The 24194-nt window shown below is 40.4% G+C and overlaps 1 protein-coding gene across 1 annotated transcript in view; it reads right to left on the reverse strand.

The window, feature by feature from the left end:
• FAT2 (FAT atypical cadherin 2) overlaps positions 1-24194 on the reverse strand; it is a 173625-nt gene that overhangs the window by 60499 nt on the left and 88932 nt on the right. The window contains exons 4-7 of the mRNA XM_077468338.1: positions 9902-9963; positions 7788-8099; positions 1385-1592; positions 383-522 (exon numbers count right to left, since the gene is read on the reverse strand). Coding sequence (XP_077324464.1) covers positions 383-522; positions 1385-1592; positions 7788-8099; positions 9902-9963 — 722 coding nt within the window. The remainder of the gene's footprint in view (positions 1-382; positions 523-1384; positions 1593-7787; positions 8100-9901; positions 9964-24194) is intronic.

Below are 24194 nucleotides of genomic sequence, written 5' to 3' on the forward strand. Positions count from 1 at the left end.
CCTGTTACTGACAGAAACCCACAAGCAATGAGATCTCTAAAGAGACTACTCACCTGCTCCTATGGTTTCGCTCCCTAGCTAGACAAAACACTGTAGATCCTTGATTGCCAGAGAAGGAGCAGCAATAAAGCGACACCTGCCTGGTTCATGTTTAAATGAGTAGATTTCTTTATGACCAGAGCTAAATCAGAATAATGGGTTCTCTACACAGGGATACCATTTGGATTGTACAACCTTTACTGATGCACAAGGAGAAATCAGTCTTTATATAACACCAACAAATTTGGGAACTCTATAAACAGCATAAATCCCTATGTCATCAACATTTAAATCCTTATTTCATTTAGTTTGAATAGAAAAACACTACACAATTATAATTTACCTGGGTGCTAACAGCACGGGAACCATCTGTGACCTGCACGGTAAGGTTATAAAATGATCTCCTGCTTGCTTGCAAAGGTCGAGCTATGGCCAAACCGCTATTGGTCTTGTCAATGTCAAAATCCAGCTCATCGTTTCCACCTTTGGTAAAGACAGAATTACACTGATAGACTTAAGTATATGTTATATTTAGTTTAAGGTTAACTTTGGAACAGCCTATAAGGACCCTAGGACTTTGGTGTTCTTTAGGAAAAAATGTATTCCCAGTCTCCAATGACCTGGGCTCACTTCTGGTATCATCTGATAAATTTTCAATGCCGTCAGAAGACTAACCCTAGACACAAGATAAGAAAAAAAAACTGGCCACAGACAGCAACTTTCAGGCAAATTCAACATTTCCGATCATCCAGAAATCAAACATGCAATGAAAATTGTTTGAAAGTGGTTGCCTGAAAACAAGCAAGGAAAGGAAAAAAGTATTTCCTTTGTGTCTGGTGTATCTGTATGCTGGCTGAGATCTGTGGCTGCACTAAATGCACAGTACCTCAAAACAGGGGAAATACTATTTTGTACATGTCAATAAGCTGGGATTATGATTTAAGCAATATATACATGTACAGTAGAGACTTTTGTAACATCCAATCACACATAAAGAGCACAATATTAGTGGAAAATGTTTTCGTATCTCCTCCCCTATGCTGTGAACATGCAAATTTTAACAAATGATTGGACATTATTAGCAGAAGAATAGTCAATTTGTTCTAATTCTTTTATTCTAATATCATCTTTGGATGCATAGGAAAGCTCAAATATTAGTCCAAAAAGTCAAAATTTATTGCACTGAAAGACGTTTATTGATATGTCTAACAATATTTGGATATGCCAGCCAAACTTTTAGTTCAGGAATCTTATGATTCATTACTATTTTATTTCAAAGAATATGAAGCAAATGTAAAAAACAAAACTGCAGGGTATTGGTTGAAGAGCAAAACTTAGAACCTACCTGTGATGTCAAACCAGCACTGGCTGTACAGTTCTGTACTTAATAACCCCAGCATGTGGTTCACTGGGTCAGTTTCCATAACTTGAAAGTTAAACAGTGGCTCATCAAATGTTAGCGGCTCATCTGAGGGTGCAGGGTTGTGGATCCATTGGATGTGCAGTCTCACATTAGAAGATCGAGAAGGGCTTCCGCCATCTGTAGCTCTGACCTGCAGTCACAATGTGATCCTTGGTTATGGTTCTCCTAATATTTACAGTGGATATAAAAATTATACTCACCCCTGTTAAAATGTCAGGGTGCTGTGATGTATAAAAATGAAACAAAGATAAATAATTTCAGAAATTTTTCCACCTTTAATGCAACCTATAAACTGTACAACTCAGTTGAAAAAAAAACTGAAATCTTTTAGGTGGAGGGAAATAAAAATAAAAAAATAAAATAATATGGTTGCATAAGTGTGCAGACCCTTAACCACTTTCAGACCGGACCATTTTGCTGGTAAATGACCAGAGGTCTTTTTACAATTTGGCACTGCGCTGCTTTAACTGGTAATTGCGCGGTCATGCAATGTTGTACCCAAACAAAATTTGCGTCCTTCTCTTCCCACAAATAGAGCTTTCTTTTGATGGTATTTGATTGCCTCTGTGATTTTTATTTTTTGCGATATAAATGGAAAAAGACCGCAAATTTTGAAAAAAAATGATATTTTCTAATTTTTGTTATTAGAAAAATCCAATAAATTCAATTTTAGTCATACATTTAGGCCAAAATGTATTCAGCCACATGTCTTTGGTAAAAAAAAAGTCAATAACTGTATATTTATTGGTTTGCGCAAAAGTTGTCACATCTACAAACTAAGGTACGTTTTCTGGAATTTACGCAGCTTTTAGTTTACGACTGCCTATCTCAGTTCTTGAGGTGCTAAAATGGCAGGGCAGTACAAAACCCCCCCAAATGACCCCATTTTGGAAAGTAGACCCCCTAAGGAAATTGATAAGTGGCATGTTGAGCCCATCGAATATTTTATTTTTTTGCCTCAAGCGATTGAATAATGACAAAAAAATATATATTTTTTTTTTTTTACACAAAGTTGTCACTAAATGATATATTGCTCACACATGCTATGGGCATATGTGAAATGACACCCCAAAATAAATTCTGCTGCTTCTCCTGAGTACGGGGATACCACACGTGTGGGATTTTTTGGGAGCCTAGCCGCGTACGGGGCCCCGAAAACCAAGCACCGCCTTCAGGTTTTCTAAGGGCGTAAATATTTGACTTCACTCCTCACTACCTATTACAGTTTTGAAGGCCATAAAATGCCAAGATGGCACAAAACCCCCACAAATGACCCCATTTTAGAAAGTAGACACCCCAAGCTATTTGCTGAGAGGCATTTTGAGTCCATGGAATATTTTATATTTTGCCACAAGTTGCGGGAAAATTACAAACTTTAATTTTTTTTTATTTTTTTTTCACAAAGTTGTCACTAAATGATATATTGCTCACGCATGCCATGGGCATATGTGAAATGACACCCCAAAATAAATTCTGCTGCTTCTCCTGAGTACGGGGATACCACATATGTGGGACTTTTTGGGAGCCTAGCCGCGTACGGGGCCCCGAAAACCAAGCACCGCCTTCAGGCTTTCTAAGGGCGTTACAGTTTTGAAGGCCATAAAATGCCAAGATGGCACAAACCCCCCCCAAATGACCCCATTTTGGAAAGTAGACACCCCTAAATTTAGGGGTACACTAGTGAGACTAGGTAATAAATGGCGGGTGCCCTGAAACTATAAAAAAAATAACTAACCAACCAGCGTCACCTGTAACAGTTATATGGTGATCACTGGTGAAAGGGTTAACTAGGGGGCAATCAGGGGGCTTTATGCGGTAGTATATGGGGGTCCCTGGCGCTATAAAAAGCTGCGGCGAACCTAAATACCTACCTGCCTAACTAGCGTCACCTGTGACACTAATACAGTGATCAGAAAAACGATCGCTTATTAGGCTGGGTTCACACTGGAGCGATGTGGGAACGCCACGAATGCGCGGCGGGTTCCCGCATCACATGCCTCCCGGCGGCAGTTCACACTGCCCTATGCGAACTGCTGGGAGTGACAGTGAAATGTTAATGACACCCCCAGATCAGTTCGCATATCGCAGTGCGATCTGCAAACTCGGATCGCATGGTGTGAACACCCATGCGATCCGATTCTGCTGCGGACCAAAAAAAGGGTCCCGTGCGAGTTTGCGGCGGGTGCGGCGGGTGCGACACGAATTCAGCCATACTGTCTGTATGGCTGAACTCGAATCGCACAGAGATCGGATGTGATTTGCACTGCAGTGCGGTGCGAATCACATCCGTTCTCATAAACCGCTGCAATGTGAACCCAGCCTTAGTGACACTGGCGACGGGGGGTGATCACGGGGTTAAACCTTTATTGGGGGGGTTAGAGGGGTACCTTAGAACTAAAGGAGGCTAACCCTAACTGCCCTAACAGTTATTACAGTCACAAATGACACCCGCCGGGTGATCAGGGGGTTAAACCTTTATTAGGTAATAAATGGCGGGTGCCCTGAAACTATAAAAAAATAACTAACCAACCAGCGTCACCTGTAACAGTTATATGGTGATCACTGGTGAAAGGGTTAACTAGGGGGCAATCAGGGGGCTTTATGCGGTAGTATATGGGGGTCCCTGGCGCTATAAAAAGTTGCGGCGAACCTAAATACCTACCTGCCTAACTAGCGTCACCTGTGACACTAATACAGCGATCAGAAAAATGATCGCTTATTAGGCTGGGTTCACACTGGAGCGATGCGGGAACGCCACGAATCCGCGGCGGGTTCCCGCATCGCATGCCTCCCGGCGGCAGTTCACACTGCCCTATGCGAACTGCTGGGAGTGTCAGTGAAATAATGACACCCCCAGATCAGTTCGCATATCGCAGTGCGATCTGCAAACTCGGATCGCATGGTGTGAACACCCATGCGATCCGATTCTGCTGCGGACCAAAAAAAGGGTCCCGTGCGAGTTTTCGGCGGGTGCGGCGGGTGCGACACGAATTCAGCCATACTATCTGTATGGCTGAACTCGAATCGCACAGAGATCGGATGTGATTTGCACTGCAGTGCGGTGCGAATCACATCCGTTCTCAAACCGCTGCAATGTGAACCCAGCCTTAGTGACACTGGCGACGGGGGGTGATCACGGGGTTAAACCTTTATTGGGGGGGTTAGGGGGGTACATTAGAACTAAAGGGGGCTAACCCTAACTGCCCTAACAGTTATTACAGTCACAAATGACACCAATGCAAAAAAATAAATAAAAAAAAATAAATAAAAAGCAATTGGTGTCACTGTGACTGGGGGGGCAGGGGTAATTGGGGGGGTGATCGGGGGGTAAAGGGGGGGTGTGAGTGTGCCTGGCATGTTCTACTGTATGTGTGGTGTGTTGGTGCAACTCACCGAACCTCTCTCCTCGGTGCCGGAACGAAAAATACCGACACGGAGGAGAGAATACATCACTTCCTCTCCTGTGTTTACATTACAGGAGAGGAAGTGATGTCACGGAGGATTTCCATTCGTCGAGAGCGATCGCGAGGGGGTGGCCATGAATGAATGGCCGCCCCCTCATCCCGGATCGCTCTCGAAGGAATGCCGACCGCCGCAGGCACCGGGGGGGCGGCCCGATCGGGCCCTCCACCCGCGGGCAGGCAGGGACTTATATATACGCCCATATGCCTGCCCGTGCCATTCTGCCGACGTATATCGTCGTGCGGCGGTCGGCAAGTGGTTAAACTATTACTTTGTTGAAGCACCTTTTGATTTTATTACAGCACTCAGTCTTTTTGGGTATGAGTCTATCAGCATGGCACATCTTGACTTGGCAATATTTTCCCACTCTTCTTTGCAAAAACACTCCAAATCTGTCAGATTATGAGGGCATCTCTTGTGCACAGCCCTCTTCAGATCACCCCACAGATTTTCAATCGGATTCAAGTCTGGGCTCTGGCTGAGGGCATCTCCTGTGCACAATCCTCTTCAGATCACCCCACAGATTTTCAATCAGATTCAAGTCTGGGCTCTGACTGGGCCATTCCAAATGGTTAATCTTCTTCTGGTGAAGCCATTCCTCTGTTGATTTGGATGTATGCTTTGGGTTGTTGTCATGCTGAAAGAGGAAGTTCCTCTTCATGTTCAGATTTCTAGCAGAAGCCTGAAGGTTTTGTGGCAATATTGACTGGTATTTGGAACTGTTCATAATTCCCTCTACCTTGACTAAGACCCCTGTTCAGCTGAAGAAAAATAGCCCCAAAGCATGTTGTTGCCACCACCATGCTTCATCAGACCAGGGCATTTTCCCACATGCTTTTGGGAGACTTCAGATGTGTTTTTGCAAAATTTAGCCGGGCTTGGATATTTTTCTTTATAAGAAAAGGCTTCTGTCTTGCCACTCTACCCCATAGCCCAGACATATGAAGAATATGGGAGACTGTTGTCACATGTACCACACAGCCAATACCTGCCAGATATTCCTGCAGCTCCTTTAATGTTGCCGTAGGCCTCTTGGCAGCCTCCCTGACCAGTTTTCCTCTTGTGTTTTCATCAATTGGTAATTTGTTCTTGTTAACATCACTGTTGTGCCATATTTTTTCCACTTGATGATAACTGTCTTTACTGTGTTCCATGGTATATCTAATACCTTTCAACAATGAGATCCCTCTGATGGAAGCTCTCTGCGGACCTTGGCTTTTGCTGTAGGATGCGACTAAGAAAATGTCAGTAAAGACCTTCTAGAACAGCTGAACTTTATTAGAGGTTAATCTGAGGCACTTTAAATGATGACAAGTGTGTACTGACTCCTATTTAACATGAGTTTGAATGTGATTGCTTAATTCTGAACACAGCTACATACCCAGTTATACGAGGGTGTGCACACTTATGCAACCATATTATTTTATTTTTTTATTTTTACTTCCCCCAACCTAAAAAAATTCAGTTTGTTTTTCAATTGATTTGTACAGTTTATAGGTCACATTAAACCTCTCATGACTAAGCCTATTTCTGACATTTGTTGCTTACAAGTTAAATCCGTATTTTTTGAAAGAAAATTACTTAGAACCCCCAAACATTATATATATATATATATATATATATATATATATATATATTTTAGCATAGAATCTAGAGAATAAAATGGCGACCATTGCAAAATTTTACGTCACACCGTGTTTGTGTAGCGGTCTTTCAATCACAATTTTTTGAGAAAAAAACTTTCATGAATGAAAAAAAACTAAGCAGTAAAGTTAGCCCAATTTTTTTGTATAATGTGAAAGATTATGTTATGCCGAGTAAATAGATACCTAACATGTCATGCTTTGAAATTGCACACACTTGTGGAATGGCGACAAACTACTGTACCTAAAAATCTCCATAGACGGCACTTAAAAAAAAATAATGGTTACCAGGTTAGAGTTACAGAGGTGTTCTAGTGCTAGAAGTATTGCTCTCGCTCTAACGATTGCGCTAATACCTCACATGTGTGATCCGAACACTGTTTACATATGACGTGTGTGTTTTCTTTGCTGCGCAAGCTCGCGGGAACAGGGGCTGTTTAAAAAAAAATGGTACTCTTTATGGAGGGATCGGGGGTCTAAAAGACCCTGAATCCCTCCTTTGCACTTCAAAGTATTCAGATCACCAAAAACTTTGATTCTGAATACTGTATTTTTTTTTTTAAATGGCGCCATTGGCAGCTGAGTAAACCAGAAGGGATGTTGTGCCGTCGTCTCTGCGTTTACACTAAGGAGACTGGATCAAAGCCATTTTCAGCTACCTTCCAGTCTCACTCTAGCTGGCGGAAGTGCCGGTTCGCAGATCGGTTTGCAGATCAGGTCTTCCGTGGGACGGGAAGGCGGCGGAAGGTGGTGGGAGGGGAGGTCCCCTCTCGTGCCTCCGGGATAACAGCCGAGTGGCTTTTAGCAACATTGGTTGTTATCACTGAAGAGCCAACCGCCCTCTGTAAAAAGCGGTACTAGGATGATGCTTGCAGCTGCAGGCATCACCCCGGTATAACCCATGAAATCCAAGGCCGCTTATGTGCGTACGGACGGAAGGAGTTAAAGGTGGAAAAAGTTCTGAAATGATTTATCTTTTTTTTCATTTTTTTTACTTTACAAAAACTTGACATTTTAACAGGGGTGTATAGACTTTTTATATCCACTGTAGGTAGGTACATTAAGTTACTGTTATCACACATGGTACTCTGTTTTTTTTCTAAGATGTCCAGCTTCTAAGACTAGAATAAACAATATATCTGGACCTATTAAAGTACATTTGTAAACTTTGGAAGAAAATATAAAACCTAATGATAATTTCTAGTGTACTCCTCACTTACTGTTAATATAGTATAACTCCCCGCTGGAAATGCTGCTGTGGAAAAGATGACACCAGTTGTGGGATCAATTGTGAAGACATCCGTCTCCTGTTCAGTAATACTATACGTCACTTGGCCATATATTCCTTTGTCCCTATCCATTGCTATGAGCCTGTATATTGGAGTAGGTTCAGGGGATTCAGCACGTTCTGGGAGCTGGGCAGTGAAGAGTTTTTGGGAAAATGTAGGAGTATTGTCATTCACATCTAACACCTGTATGACAACTCGAGAGGTGGACTGCAGAGGAGGGGTGCCATTATCGGACACTGTCACCTGTGGAAGAGACAGCAAATAGATTGATGAGTAATGTTCTTTCACAGTGGTTTCCTTATCAATAGAGACACTGCAGGTTGAAAACTTTTTCAGTTGAAAGACTCTTTTGCTGGGCATAGACATGACATAGCTGACTTTAATGCAGCAGGCTCAGACAGAAATTTAAACATCTGTGCAACCCTAAAACATGAATGAGTGCAGCAAACACAGATAAAATACATAATAGATTTAATTGGACATGCGTGAAAATTTAAGACAGCTCTGATTATTTCAAAGATGTTGTCACCGATATATGCATTATAGAAAAAAAAGACAACTTGAAAAAATGTTCAGATAATGGTCTTTTGTGATTTAATTTCAATGTTTTGAAGCTTTATATTCATGATATCTTTTTATAATGGATAATTATTATCCATTGACCAAAGTTAAATTTATTTGGCTCAAGAGGAAACTCCGCCTTTATGAAGCTCTCATTTAGGGTTGCAATACCCGCATTACCAACCTTCTAGCTTTAGAAGTCAGTCAAAACAGTATCTTCTTTACCAAGCTTGGTAATATGTTGGTGATGCCAAGGAGACTATGAAGCATTCATAGTAGGGTTGTCCCGTTACCAATTTTTTAAAACTGAGTACATGTACCGATACTTTTTTTCAAGTACTCGCGGACACCAATTACCGATTTTTTAAATGATTTTTTTAATGTCATGTGACAGTGGTACTAATATGCAGCACTGATGAGCATTGATAGGTGGCACTGAGGCATGGACTGTCAATAACATTTTCTTTTTTTTTATACTTTACAATTACGTTTTTAACTATTTTTTGGGTATTTTTTACAATATATATAATATATATATATATATATATATATATATATATATATATATATTATAATATAATTATTATATTATAATATAATTATATTATAATTCTAATATATATATATATATATATATATAAATATATATATATATATATATATATATATTTTTTTTTTTACAATGCTTTCTTTTTTTGGGGGGGGGGGGAGGGGGTGGACAGTCAGTGTTTATTTTATTTTATTTTTATTATTTTTAAATTTTACTTTGGAATATTTATTTACTACAATGTTTTTTTTTTTTTATTTAACCCAGTTGGGGGGTAGGTGGGCTTTGGTGAAATGTCAGGGGTCTAAACAGACCCCTGACATCTCCCCTTTGAGACATGGAAAGCTGAAGATAGGAACTCCCCAGTCCCTTTCTCAGAAGCCTCAGCTGCACTGAACATGAATGGACAGTTTACAATGCTTAGTTATGAATAGACAGAGTCAGTAATCACTGACTCTGTTCAATCAGAAAAGGAAGGAGCCATTAAATTACATATTTACCATCTCCTTCCTCTGCTCTCCATCCTGAAAGATCTGGGACAGGGGGCAGAGAAGGACAGGGGGGAGACCAGAGAAGCGCACGGCACTGTTACCGATACTAGTATCAGTATCGGTATCAGTATCGGGACAAGCCTGCTTGATAGGCATCCATAGATTGCAGAACAACCCAACTCTTCACTGAATAGGGAAGATTTACAGGAAAAGCATTCTCTCTGGATTGCCCTGGGGAATGTATATAGAAAACAATGGCATTTAAAGTGTATGTATAGACAAAACTTTTTTTGTAGTTTTTAATTGCATAGGGGAATGGTAGAATCCCTATAAACTTCACATCAACTCTTTTAAAATGTAAATACAATTAAATTCTTAGGTATTACCCAAACTTGTGAAATTATACTGCATCAGATAATTATTTTTTTAGCTACCACAATACATACCTCTAAAATATGTTCCTCTTTGTTCTCCCGATCTATCAGTTTGTTAGTTGTAGAAATTAAACCTAAACAGGAAAATACAACTTTACTTGTTGATAGTTAATACCTAAACCACAGGGCTTCACATTGTACTATTTGCATCCAAATTGCTCACATAACATAACCCAAATGCAATATAAGAAAATCAACAGTTTGTGCAAAAGGCATTTTCTATAAGATCTACAGTATTTTACAAAAATTAGTACACTCCTCCAATTTTTTTTTTTTACACCCGAGACCTTGTAACACAAATGAGTCACATGACACTGGGGAGGGAAAATGGCTAATTGTGCCCAATTTGGACATTTCCACTTAGGGATGTACTCACTTTTGTTGCCAGCGGTTTACACATTAATGTGTGTTGAGTTATTTTAAGAGGGCAGCTAATTTACACTGGTATACAAGCTGTACACTCACTACTTTACATTGTAGCAAAGTGTAATTTCTTCAGTGTTGCCACATGAAAAGATATAATAAAATATTTACAAAAGTGTAAGGGGTGACTTGTGTGAAGCCAGCCTTATAAAACATGTATGGAGCTTTCCATCTTGTACACCAATCTAACTTGAGTAGTGGGTTCACCATAGGCAGAGGTACTGGCCTGGGCTGCCCATTTAAACTAGACTCAGACTTAGATATTACAGTATTTTAACCTCTTACTGGCCAGCAATCCATTGTTTTAGGTTGAATTTATTGGGCATGTGTATTTTTTCAGCCTGTGTTGACATACCAGTGCAGTAACCAGCATTGAAATGGATAGATGGTCTCCATAGTATATTTTGAAAAGTTCTATTGCATGTAGTTAATTGTTGGCTAATATGTAAGATAATGCAATTTAAACTTTACAACCACGGTACATGGAAAATGAAAGTTGTGCAAGCTAATCCCTGTACGATGGTTCATTACTGTGAATTTCTCTTGTTCTTACCACCTGTTTGAATTATTTGGTAATTAAATTTAGAAATCAGTGGGAATGCAATTAAAGCTCTCACTCTGAACATACAACAGCACCAATATGCCTTATACCTTTCACAAAGGGAATTATATACGCTGTCATCCTTTTGAGAATGTTAGTACCTGGGTTGTCATGCTGATACTTTGGCTTCAGTATCGAGTCACTGACCTGAACAAATATAGAGATAAGGAGTTCTGGCAAACCAAGGATATGTGTGTGAGCCACTCAGGCTATATGGGAATGAAGTCCTGTGCCCACCACTGTGAGTGAGGGCTGGGAAGTGAGCTTGTCTATACTCCAGGCTATTGTAGAGAGTGACTAGGTGTCCCAGAAGCCACACATCGGAGCTCCAATGGGGGCAATGAGGCATGTTGGGCACATGGCCTGATGGGGGTATAGGCTGAGACTGCCATTCACTATCATACAGCAGGTCTTGACTTGATATGCGGCTCACAGGACAAGGAGTTCTGACACTTTTCCAAAACTCAGTTACAGCATCCTTGTCCCACATTATTTAAAAGTATTAAAAACAAACACTGCCAGGCAAAAAGCATTTTCAGTAAGATGTTGTCAATAACTAATGGTAAATCTTTCAGTATTTAAAGTGGTTGTAAACCCCCCCCCCCCCCAAAAAAAAACTGCAAGACGACAAAGGCATACTAGCTCATTATGAAATACTCACCTTGGATCGAAGCCCCCATATCGGTCTCTGTACACCTCTCTCCGGTTGGCGGCATCCCTCCCGGAGTAATTGCTGGGTATCACGGGCTCCAGCACTGTGACTGGCCGGAGCCGCAATTACATCACTCCCGCATATGCACGCATGAGGGGCCGGTAACGGCACACTAGCTGAATCAACGGCACGTCGGCACAAGCTGATACAGGGGATATCTCCTAAACCGTGCAGGTTTAGAAGATATCCAGGGTAGCTACATGTAAGCCTTATAATAGGCTTACCTGTAGTAAAAAGTGGTCTGTAAGGGTTTACAACCACTTTAAAGAGGATTTGTGATTTCTAGTTATGTTTGCTCTGAATATATGGATCTACAAGGTATATATGCTTGGGGATCCATATGATTATATGTAACATTTTATTGGTATTTTAATAGCTGCCCAGTCCCAATCAAACCCATAAAAAGTGAATCTATTGATGATGTAGCAGTGTTCTGTGGTCCCGGCACAGGATCAAACAGAAATGGACAACAATTGCCCAAAAGGTGCATATGCATTGTTATAACATTAAGTATATACAGCACATACGCATTTGCATATGTAATGTACAACATGTCTTCACTTTTTAAAGTGCCATTGAAGATTTTAGTGTTATGCAGTTCAGGCATAAACATTCCAATACTGATCATAATTTACATTAAATTGATTTTCTCTCCTACCTTTAGGAGGCATTTAAAAAGCTTATTTTCATAACTATTGCTGTTGTCCTAAACTGAAAGGTGATACACAACCTTCAGCCAGTTCTTTATATCTATACTGGTATATTACACAGTCTTGAAAAGAAACAGCTGTGTGGGAGGAAGCCTTCTGCCTTCAGCAATAGTGAATAGCAGCTCGGCATTGTTATAGCCGCACTCCTGTTGGAACAGGTAGAAAGAGGATCAGCTGTGTATTGTTATTTGTTCAACAGAACCTTTCAGCAGAGGTTTCTGGGCTGTTTCTCTGTGTGAAAGAAAGCCAAGAATTTTAGGGCTTAACCTACTTGAGACAGGAGAGGCCATCAATGCCAAGTTCCCCTTGGTACTCTGTTTACTACTGCAAATAAAAGTCTGTAGATGCACTGTGCAGGCAAGCAGGGAATAGTTTTGCCTAACCCCAAATAAGTTTCTTTGCAGAGGAAACAAAGGATGTCTTTGGCTCAAATTCATGGCAGTTTGTAGACTTTATACACCATATTAGATCATTTACTTAATACATCTGCAACCTTTGTCTACTTCTACATCCTAATTCTGGTCAAGTACTTAGTATTGACTCAATGTAAACTTCTGCTAATCTCCTTATAGCCAATAAATTAAATTATACCAAAAAATTACATGGTGTTGTGCAATTCCTCTATTGCTTCAATGTGAAATCAACATAAACCTCCATAACATATATTCAATAGTTGAAAAGTGATTAATAGTATAAATCAACATAAACCATAAATCAAAAATTAACCAAAACAAATATGTTCAATAAACTAATAAGTGACCAAGTAATCTATTCAAATTATGGTGTATAGTCCTTCTTTGTAGATCAATACTATTATGAAGCAAACAATCGGGTTCCCCTGAGGAAGACATGTGAGGTGACATAACGCGTAGGGTGTGGATGGCGGACCTGAAGTGACGTGAGAGGCGGAAACGCCAATGTTTTAAGCTCCAATGCAATTTTAACTCTGTTTTGATGTAAGCATCCAATTGTCTTTTAATAAATGGCTATGTTTTAAATTATTTCATACTATGGGAGGCATATTGTCTATTTGATTCCCCTATGTGGATTGCAGCTATTGGCGATACTTCAAGAGCCCGGATCTTGGAACCAACATAAAGGAGATAAGGAGAGGGATATCTCAAGGAAGGATTACCAGTCCCATATTAAAACCTGATCCTAAGGCTTTTTTTATGTGGCTATGAGGCGAAAGTTCTGTGAGCACTGAGGTGATTGGTGAAAGCACAGTGGTTTTTGGACTTCAACAAAGAAGGACTATACACCATATTTGAATAGATCACTTGGACACTTATTCATTTATTGAACATACCTGCATTGGTTCATTTTTGATTTACAGTTTATGTTGATGTATACTATTTATCACTTTTCAATTCTTGGAACACCACTTATAATTTTTAAATATTACATGTGTAACACGTTAGGTATTGCAGCATCTCCATATGAACACTTTTGCTTTATTCACTTCACTATTATTTGCCATATCAGTTTGAAAGGGGAGTTTAATTCTGTAGAAGGAGACTAATGCGGGGAGTGGTGGCAGTAAATTTCTTCCTCTTATGGGCTCCAATGTTGGGGAGGGGAGTTGTGAAGGAAGATAATGGGATATGCAGTCCTTTGCTGGAGAAGGTGAGTAATGTTGTTGTAATGTTGGATTCAAATTATGGTGAACTGGACTAATATTGGAGGTCGCCCAATGCTGGTGAAGGGGAATAATAAAGAAAGGTTCAAATTAAGGGGGCAAATGCTGAGGGATTTAATTCTTGGAGGTCCGATTCATAGCATTTTACAAAGTTACAAAGATTATCACAATAAACCAATAGGTTAGTTACTTTAGGAGTTTATGGGTCACAATAAAATTACAAATACCCAACCACACAATTCAATTTCAAAGGAGGATTATTATTATTATTATTATAATACAGGATTTATATAGCGCAGACAGTTTAAGCAGCACTTTGCAACATAAGGGGAGACAGTACAATTACAGTACTATTACAGTACAATTTAATACAGTAGGAATCAGATGTTCATAAAAACTGAGAAAAAAATGAGCACCGACTTAGAGCTGATTCCCAGAGCAGCCAGTAAAAATTCTCAAAGTTCTTGTTTAATTCTTCTGTAAAATGAAAGGTGAAACCTAATTGGTTGTTTTCGTCACCAACTCTAATTTTGTGCAAATTTTTTTTTTTTACTCCGTTTTTAATACTATGGATGCGAGTACAGTTTAATGATCTCCACAGCACAGTCAATACATCATCTTTTCCATTGATGTCATTCTACTGTCTTGACCTGTAATACTTCTAGATGAAATTGCCAACAATAGGTGCCTACAATATGTAGTATCAACTTTTTTTCAGAGCTTTAACCAGTGCAGTGACTCAGCATTAAGTCTTTAATATAATGAAGACTTGTCTGAGAATCAGCTGTCAGTGTCAAATTGTTAGCTTTGAACTCACCGTGCAAGTCAATAAAGGTCTGTGACTGTCATAAGACTCCTTAAACTGCAATACTTAATGACAGCATTATCATACAATAAGAAGAGTTACTTTGAGATACGTTAGGCCTTTTTTTTTTTTTTTTTACAGTTTTTTATACAGATAAAGCTGTATTGTATATAGTCACTTATTTGATTTTTGATATTGTATCTGTGCTATTGGCTTGTATAGTACATCTAGTTTGTATGTAGGCAGATTTTTAAGCTGCCCCAGTCAGGAGGGATAGGGGGTTATTTACGAAGTGCACTTGGAAGTACAGTCGCTGTAGACGTGAGGGGAAGATGTGAAATGAGGAGAAGCTCTGCTGGTTTTATTATCCAATCATGTGCAAGCTAAAATGCTGTTTTTTATTTTCCTTGCATGCCCCCCTCAGATCTACAGCGACTGCAATTGAAAGTGCACTTGAAGTGCAAAGTGGATTTGCCTTTCATAAATAACTCCCAAAGTGTTATGTTCCCGGGTCTTTCTTGGAAGTCTTTTTTGGGTCCGACCCACTGGTCGGTAGGCTGGTCCATCCTGCTAACCTACTGAGTATGTCGAGACTGGAATGCCTATTAATGAACATCTGTCATTAGGGGGGTGCGGAGACCTGCAGTCCGCTCTGAAGATGCCAATCCTGGATACTTTCATCATGGAATAAGCCAGATATGGACTCTTTCCTGAGCAGGAATGCTGGGGCAGCTACAAAGCTGAGTTAGTGATTAGTTTAGGGAAAGACTGTTGCCTTTGTTTGACTGTCTTGGCAGGTTATTTAAGTAAAGCTTTTGAATTTTGCCTTTGCCTGGTCTGAAGGTACTCAGCGTTGTGATGCAAGTAACCAGCACACATAGTCTACAGTTTGGGTAATTTATACACATTGGGGTATGAAGGCAGTGGATATTTACATCAAGAGCGTTTACTAGAGTTTAGTCATCCGTTCAAGAAAAGGTACCCCATGTGTAAGGCAATGCCCAGTGTGGCCCAGAAAAACCCACCCCAGGGTAGGTCTTTCATGTGACCCTTGCTTGGCGCCCAACGAGGAGGGAAGCATGGAGGATGTAAGAACCACCCCAAGACCCCTACCCTAAATGTGTATGGTATATTTAGGAGATATCCATGATATTTGGGTTTATATATATTTAGGTGACAACATAGTAGGTGCATAGAAGCTCCTGTGATATACCAGAAGAGTTAAGGTAGAACCCTAGAAACAGGTTCATTGGGTTTCATATTTGAATAAAACATCAAACCAGATGGCTCACGCCAGAGGACATAGGACATAAAAAACAATAAATATTAGATTTGAGCCCCATATTCCAAATAGATCATAAAGCAAATCTGTTTGTACTTTTAAAAAGTCCTGTCTAAGAGCAGTACCTTTATTAGCCTAAAAGTGACCTCTATGTGCCTCTCTAAAAATCATTTAGGTTGAATACTAAGGCTGTTCCTCCCTTGCTTGTACATGCAGTGTTCTTCATGGCTTTATGTGAATAAAGGCATTTGGATCTCACTTTGGTGTGCAACCATCAGGATTTTTCATTCAATATTGCTTCAGTTGAGACTGGGCAAGCATGCTGCAGTGAAGAGCTCATGCTGTATGAGCCGGCACACCTGTGAGCAGCGTGCACGTTAAGAGTAAACACTGCCCCTTTGCTTACCCCCGCCCCATCCAAGAAGTTCATAAATTGTCCAAAGTGGCATTAATTTTGGACATAATGGACATGGGACATGAGACGTTTTATTTATTTCTGGAAAAAAAAAGCCAAGATGTACTATTGTTTTTTCACATATCTGTCTGAAAGTATATTTCTGGAAACAACATATGCACCAAAAGATGAAAGCAGACTTTTAATTAATTTGGAAATGATTGACGATGGTGCATGAAGTCGGAGAAAAAAATTGTGACACTATAAAACCATCATTCCATGAAAACAATTGCTTTTAGGAAAGGTACAAACATCAGCCATAATTTAGAAAAAATGTCTATCTGCCTATAACAAAATACTAGTGTCACAAGGATGACAAAATGATGCTAGTAATAAATGTACAGCAACGACTAATTGCAACTATTGCCTTGTATTGATCAGTAATCCATCAACAATTGCCACTTTCATTCTATCCATTTGTGAAATACAAACACAAGGTGAAATTGGCATTTTCTATGCTCCATTGTTTTTCTGTCCCACGTTCCAGCCTATGCCTTCAATTTTGTTGAGACGGGTCCTCACTTTTGTGCTTGTATAGAGAGAGTCAGCAGTTAAAATGTGTTTCAGAAGCAAATGCCTGAAGGAATTTTGTGAGATGGGGAGGGTAAGGACAGGCTGGGACTTGTTTATTACATGTAAAAGTTATGCTGTGCACTAAGCAATCAGGTCTAGATATTTTGTGCCAATCGTACAGAGAAAGAAGACATTGTTGTGTCTGTGCCTCTTAGACCCAAACTCAGTTTCTTCACATTTTTGCCAGACTTAATAAGTCACTAAGTTTATTATAACATACTTGTCAACTGTCCCGAATTTCCCGGGCCATTCCCGGTTTTAGACCCTTTTCTGATTTTATTGTGTCCCGGGAAATACGTTTTTTTTCCAGATTTTTTGCCGTCTCTGCTGGCCGCCATTCCTAAATTCAATTACCAGGCCCTTCGGGTCTGGTATGGATATTAAGTGGAACCCCGCGTCAAATGAAAAAAAAATGACATGTGAACTCCCCAAATATCCTGAAGGGTCTGGTATGGATTTTAAGGGGAACTCCATGCCAAATTTAAAAAAGAAATGGCATGGAGTTCCCCCTAAAGATCCATACCAGACTCTTTATCCGAGCACGCAACCTGGCAGGCCGCAGAAAAAGAGGGGGGGATGAGAGAGCTCCCGCCCCTCCTGAACAGTACAAGGCCACATGCCCTGAACATTGGGAGGATGCTTTGGGGTCCCCCCCCAAAGCACCTTGTCCCCATGTTGATGAGGACAAAGGCCTCATCCCCACAACCCTGGCCGGTGGTTGTGGGGGTCTGCGGGCGGTGTGTTATCAGAATCTGGAAGTCCCCTTTAACAAGGGGACCCCCAGATCCCAGCCCCCCCTGTTTGAAATGGTAAGGGGGTACCAAAGTACCCCTACCATTTCACAAAGAAAGTGTAAAAAATATTTTAAAAAGACACATACACACCGTTGCAAAAGTCCTTTATTAAAAATAAAAAAAAGATTCCAGCGGTGGTAATCCACTCTTGTTATCCAGCGACAGATGATCATCTCTCCGGGGTCCAGCGATGGCTGATCTGATCCAGCGATGGGTGATCTCTTCCTCCAGCGCAGCGCAACCATCCTCTGTCTCCACCGGAGACACTGCGGGGATCCCGGCAGCCTGACATTTCTTATATGAGGAGGGCGGGCCACCCATCACCTGACCCCGCCCCCCGCTGACGCAAGGGGAAAGCCCAGCTTCCCCAATGACGTGCAGGTGACCCCGCCCCCCTCTGATGTAATGCAGGTGTAACGCAGAGGGGCACTGGTGGTAATATATACATGTGAAGACGCTGTGGGGTTGATTTACTAAAGGCAAATAGGCTCTGCACTTTGCAAAATGCAGTTGCGCTCAGCATGTGCAGTTGCTTCAGAGCTTAGTAAATGAGGTAAAGCTTCACTTTGCACTGAATACCCAATCACACACAAGGAAGGTTTGCACATGATTGGATGATGGAATTCAGCAGCGCTTCCGCTCATATACTTAGCTCTGGAGCAACTGCTCTTGCAGAGTGCACCTGCACTTTGCAAGGTGCACATCTGTTTGTAAATCAACACCTATGTGGGGTTGTGGGGAATTGGCTTTATATAATTGTGTGGGCGCTGTGTTTATGGGGAAGAGCACAGAGGGACACTATGTAATTGGGAGGGTACTGTAACAGAGGCATTGTTTATTAATGTTGCAAACAAAAAACAGTTTAACTCTAGTGCTGTATACAGTATACCGTAACTGGTTTTCATTAGAAAATACTGTGCTAAATGATTTTGCCCCCAATGGGCAAACTGTCTCTTTAAGTGAACTAGCCAATGTATGCCCTTTGAACACACCAATGTTGGGAGCGTGAAAGTGGCTCAAGTACTTTAGTAACTCATCCCTACGTGACCCTTACTTAGCTATTTCTCCATAAAATATCTTAGTAGAGGCATGCAAAACTTTCAGGTGTTTAACAAGAAGTGTTCTATATTTTCAGATGTCTTTGATCCATTCGTAGTCGGGTTTACCTTCAGGAGAAAATGTCCTGCTCTGTGTTAAACAAGTCAAAAGTCTACAATGGTCTGTGCAGCTGCAGCTGTTCAGAGCACTAAGGAATGCAAAATCATTATAGCCTTTTCAACAGCACCGCATTAATACAACAATTTCAATGTAGTGAGTTTCTGTATAGATTTAAAACTGGTTTAACAAATTATGGATGATAATAGGAAGAGTATTAAAGCTGAGCTCTGGGCAAAGAGCAAAATACAGTATATGATATAAGATATATACAGTATATATATTATACTCTACAGCAAGGGTCTCCAAACTTTCTAAAACAAAGGGCCAGTTTATTGTCTTTCAGATTTTTTTTCTTTTCCGGTCTGTCGGCGGACCAAAAGAAGATGATGAATGGACTTCGGGGGACATTTTTATTTTTTAATTTTTTAATAAAGGACTTTTCCCAAAGTGTGTCTTCTGTTTTTTTTTTTTTTTTTTTACATTTTGACACTTTTTTTGTGACATGGTACAGATACAATGTACCCTTTACCATTTCAAACAGGGGGGGTGGGATCTGGGGGTCCCCTTGTTAAAGGTAGCTTCCAGCTTCCGATAAGCCCCCCGCCCAAAGACCCCCACAACCACCGGGCAAGGGTTGTGGGGATGAGGCCCTTGTTCCCATCAACATGGCCTGGTACGGTTCAGGAGTGGGGGGCGCTCTCTCACGTCCTCCCTCTTTTCCTGCAGCCTGCCAGGTTGCATGCTCAGATAAAGGTCTGGTATGGATTTTTGAGGGGACCCCCATGCCATTTTTGTTTTTTTGGCACGGGGTTCCCCTTAAAATCCCTACCTGACCTGAAGGGTCTGGTATAGATTTTGAGGGGGACCCCTACGTCATTTAAAAAAAAATTGGCGCAGGATTCCCCTTAATATCAATGCCGGACCTGATGGGCCTGGTATGGAATTTGGGGGGACCCCCATCCAATTTTTAAAAAATTTTGTTTTGGGGTTCCCCTTAATATTTGGGGGATCACATGCCATTTTCTTCAATGACGTTTATCTGTATTGCCAAGACCGACAATTCATTATAGCCGCGAGTACTTTTAAATTACTTTTTTTCCTTTAGAAATGGAATTTTGTGCAGGGACTGTTCTAAACACGGGAAAAATGTGCCACTTTACAAGCATACTATAGACTCCCCCCAGGTACGAAATGTGAAGAAATATTTCATTTTTTTTTGTTTCACTTTAAGCATTATTAAAATCACTGCTCCCAAAAAAATGGCCTTTTTAAAACTTTTTTTTGCATTGATACATGTCTCCTGGGGCCGGACCCGGGTCCCCAAACACTTTTTATGACAATAACTTTCATATAAACCTTTAAAATGAACACTTTTGATTTTTCATGTTAATTTCCCATAGACTTTAATGGTGTTCCAGCAGCTTTCGAATTTGCCCTGAACACCGCAAATTGTTCGGTGTTCGCAGAACATCCGAACAACCAAAGTTCGGCCTTAATGTATGCTCGGGCCGAGCCATTCGCCCATCCCTAGTCTTCAATACCTTGCAAAAAATGCTGAAGTCTGATACCAAATTCAATATGCAGTGCTGCAGTACTGTAATTGTCAACTATGTACATGCTTAGCGCCAACTGTGAGAGGAGTCATGTTTTATTATAAAAGGGCAATAGGGAGGGTGGAAGATATGTGGTTTATTTGGAAACTATAGAAAGCCTACCAACTGGAACGTTTGAAGTAAAACTTTTTTTACAGGGGCGGAAAAAAAAGGACAATCATTATTTTGTTGAAATGTGTTTAGCAATAAAAACTTAAGTAAGTAATTGCACTTTACAAAAAAAAATTGAAAAAAAAAGCTTACATTCAGGCTCTATGCACAATAGCACTAAACTCTAGAAAAAAAAATGTTGGCTGAAAAATGCTGATAATAGCGTTTTTGTGCCAGCTTGTAGTAGCGTTTTAGAAGGTTGTAGGAGCATCTAGGAGCATTAGCATTTTATTAGCATTTTTACAACACATGAAGAAAAATGCTAATAGTCTAATGTAGTGTGCATGGACACATACTGTAGGATAACACTTAAGAAAAAGTGTATAGCGCCAAAAGTAAATGAACAGCGATAAAATGTGAATAGTGTGTTATAAATGGACAACACATTGAAATAAAATCCAAAAAGTGTTAAAGTGAAAAAAATGGTAGAAACAGCTTCTAAGAACTAGTGTGCATGGAGCCTAAAGACGTACTCCAGGACAGTATCAAAGACCCAATATAATGCAGTGTTGCATCATTATTGTATTTTTTATTACAAGCAGTGTAAGAACCTGAAATTGACCTAGTCTCTGCCTCTTGCAATCTTCAGCAAAGCAGAGCTCAGACTGGGAGAAGAAGCATCACAAAGAGCCAATCTGTTGTGCTGCAGCAATCAAGTGCTAACAAAGGACAAGTTAATATGGAGGAGAGTGCAAAGTTACAGAGAGATGATGTTATCAGTGTGCTACTTCTCCTTGCAATGCCCAGTCACTGGCTGAGGAGGGACAAGACCTGTAAGTATTACCAAATTTCAGCAAAAAAAAAAAAAAAATGATGTTCTGTGTGGCATTGCTGTACAAATCTCAAACGTGGATGTACAGAAATACAATTACTTTGGCAGGTAAAACAACTCCTGTAAACACATTTATTCTGTGTACTTACATGTATGCCTAGAGTCTTAAATTAAAGGAGACCTATCATTAAAGCCTCCACTCTGCATTTATCAATGGGGGGAAATAACATCATTTTTTCATTAAGTTATCATATCAAGTGGAGACCTAAGTGGAGACTTCATCTTTCTCCTCTTTCTCCTTTACTGCAAAATGTCTGTTTACCAAGTTTAGTGGTTCAAGATGCACATACACACGTGAAAATATACAATACAGGACTAATAGTCCTGAACTGAATGTAAGAATGCTGAGGAATGCTGGAGCCCGCCAGAGCAATATGGAAGATAATACACTAGAGTTAGCAAGCATTTAAAGGAATTCAGCCACTGTGTAAAATGTGTTGCCATACTACGAGCTAAGTCAAATGTATCTTTCTCATTTACAATTTACAGTTTTGCAGAGCCCTAGGAGCATAACACTCATTCTACTTCTGTTGCATGTAGCCGTTATGCCTGCCCCTCCATTCCTCCTGCCCAGTCACAAAGTATTTTGTGTTATGTGAATTCATTCACAAAATACAAAGGCTCCTGTGAATGGACAGCAGAGCTGCTGTGTGTGAGAATGCAGCATCTCTCCTGTCAGAGTTCTGGGAGAGTAACGATAGCTGTACTCCTGGAGCTCTGGAATATCAGATCTAAAGTAAAAAGATAAGTCCACGAGATGGCATATACCTTTAACACTTGCAGTGCAGTGCAGTTCAGATGTTTTTTTTTCCATCCCTAAGTTGAGCTTGAAAAAAAAAGAAGACAGAGCAGCCTGTGCGGCCAAATGGAGTATGTTCGCGGTGACCACTTGGGCTGCTCTAACTATTGTCAGGCAGATGTGATGACGTCAGGCCAGGCTGCATTCATGGGACTGGTAAGGCTGCATTTCTTTGGCACAGGTCCGGCTGCATTTATGGGACTGGTATGGCTGCATTTCTTTGGCACAGGTAAGGCTACATTTCATGGATAAATATTTTAGGACACCGTTTGGTTTAGAATTTTTTTTTTGATTGTTTTCCCCCTCTAAAATCTAGGTGCATGTTATGGAGTGAAAAATACGGTAATTTTTTACCTGTGTTTTCCCTAAGTGTAAGTTGGCTTGTGATTTCTCACTGTCGCAATCAGCTGTCCCTGGTTATAAAGTTATGAATATTAATATTTCCTTCAGCCAATCCAGTGGTAGCTAAAGGCTAGATGACTCACCCCTAAACGGGAATCACCAGAGGACTAATATAGCGTCTGTTATTCCACAATCATGTGAGTGGGTCAACATACTCAAGGTGTGTAAGGTCTACAAGGGAGTGGGAAAGATTCCCAAAAAGTCAGTATTTGGTGACCCCAGGCAGTATGCTAATAAAAAAAGATATGTTTATTGGACTCAAAATATTTAACAAAAGCAAAAATACATAAATGATCAACCTCCACTAAACACTGCAATAACAACATTGTTATTTGTATTAAAAAAGTAGTACATACAGGGCCTATGGGCACATACTGATAAGAGTGGTTAAGTATGTCCTCTGTCTATCAATATTGATGTGATTTCAATCATACAATTTGCTATACTGAGCAATATCAATCCCTAAATATAGGAACAATAGGCTCAAAAGAGTATTAATATGGGGGTGGGTAGATATCAATGGGACTGTAATAGTAAAGTGACTAATGCATCACAGACCAGTCCCCCACAATAGGATTAAGTGTGTAGGCTCATTCTTCTTGGGAGATGCTGCTGGATGGAGCTCTGCAGTTAGGCCCAATAGCCTGGTTTGGGGCCTAACGTGTGCTAAAGTGGGCCTGATGCTGTGCTGCCTGGTCTGGAGGAAGCTGTGCCAAGCAGAAGACCCAGGGGAGGTCCCCTGCTGAAGAAAGCCAGGAAGAAGGCTGGTCTCTCAGAAGAGTCTGGTGACTCACTTGGAGGACATACTGAAATCCGGGAATGTGCTTATAATGTTGCTGGGTCAGCTTAACCACTTAAGGACCAAGCCTCTTTCTCTGAGATTTGGTGTTTACAAGTTTAAAAAAAAATTTTTTGCTAGAAAATTACTTAGAACTCCCAAACATTATATATATTTTTTCTAACACCCTACAGAATAAAATGGCGGTCATTGAAATACTTTCTGTCACACCGTATTTGCGCAGCGGTCTTACAAGCGCACTTTTTTTTGGAAAAAATACAAGTTTTTGAATTAAAAAATAAGACAACAGTAAAGTTAGCCCAATTTTTTTTATATTGTGAAAGATAATGTTAGGCCGAGTAAATTGATACCCAACATGTCAAGCTTCAAAATTGCGCCCGCTTGTGGAATGGCGACAAACTTTTACCCTTAAAAAGCTCCATAGGCAATGTTTAATTAATTCTACAAGTTGCATGTTTTCAGTTACAGAGGAGGTCTAGGGCAAGAATTATTGCTCTCGCTCTACCGATTGCGATGATATCTCACATGTGTGGTTTGAACACCGTTTTCATATGCGGAC

This window comes from Lithobates pipiens, unplaced genomic scaffold (assembly GCF_037356315.1).
Source record: "Lithobates pipiens isolate NorthernLeopardFrog02 unplaced genomic scaffold, aLitPip1_a1.2 Scaffold_8, whole genome shotgun sequence".
NCBI classification, from domain to species: domain Eukaryota; kingdom Metazoa; phylum Chordata; class Amphibia; order Anura; family Ranidae; genus Lithobates; species Lithobates pipiens.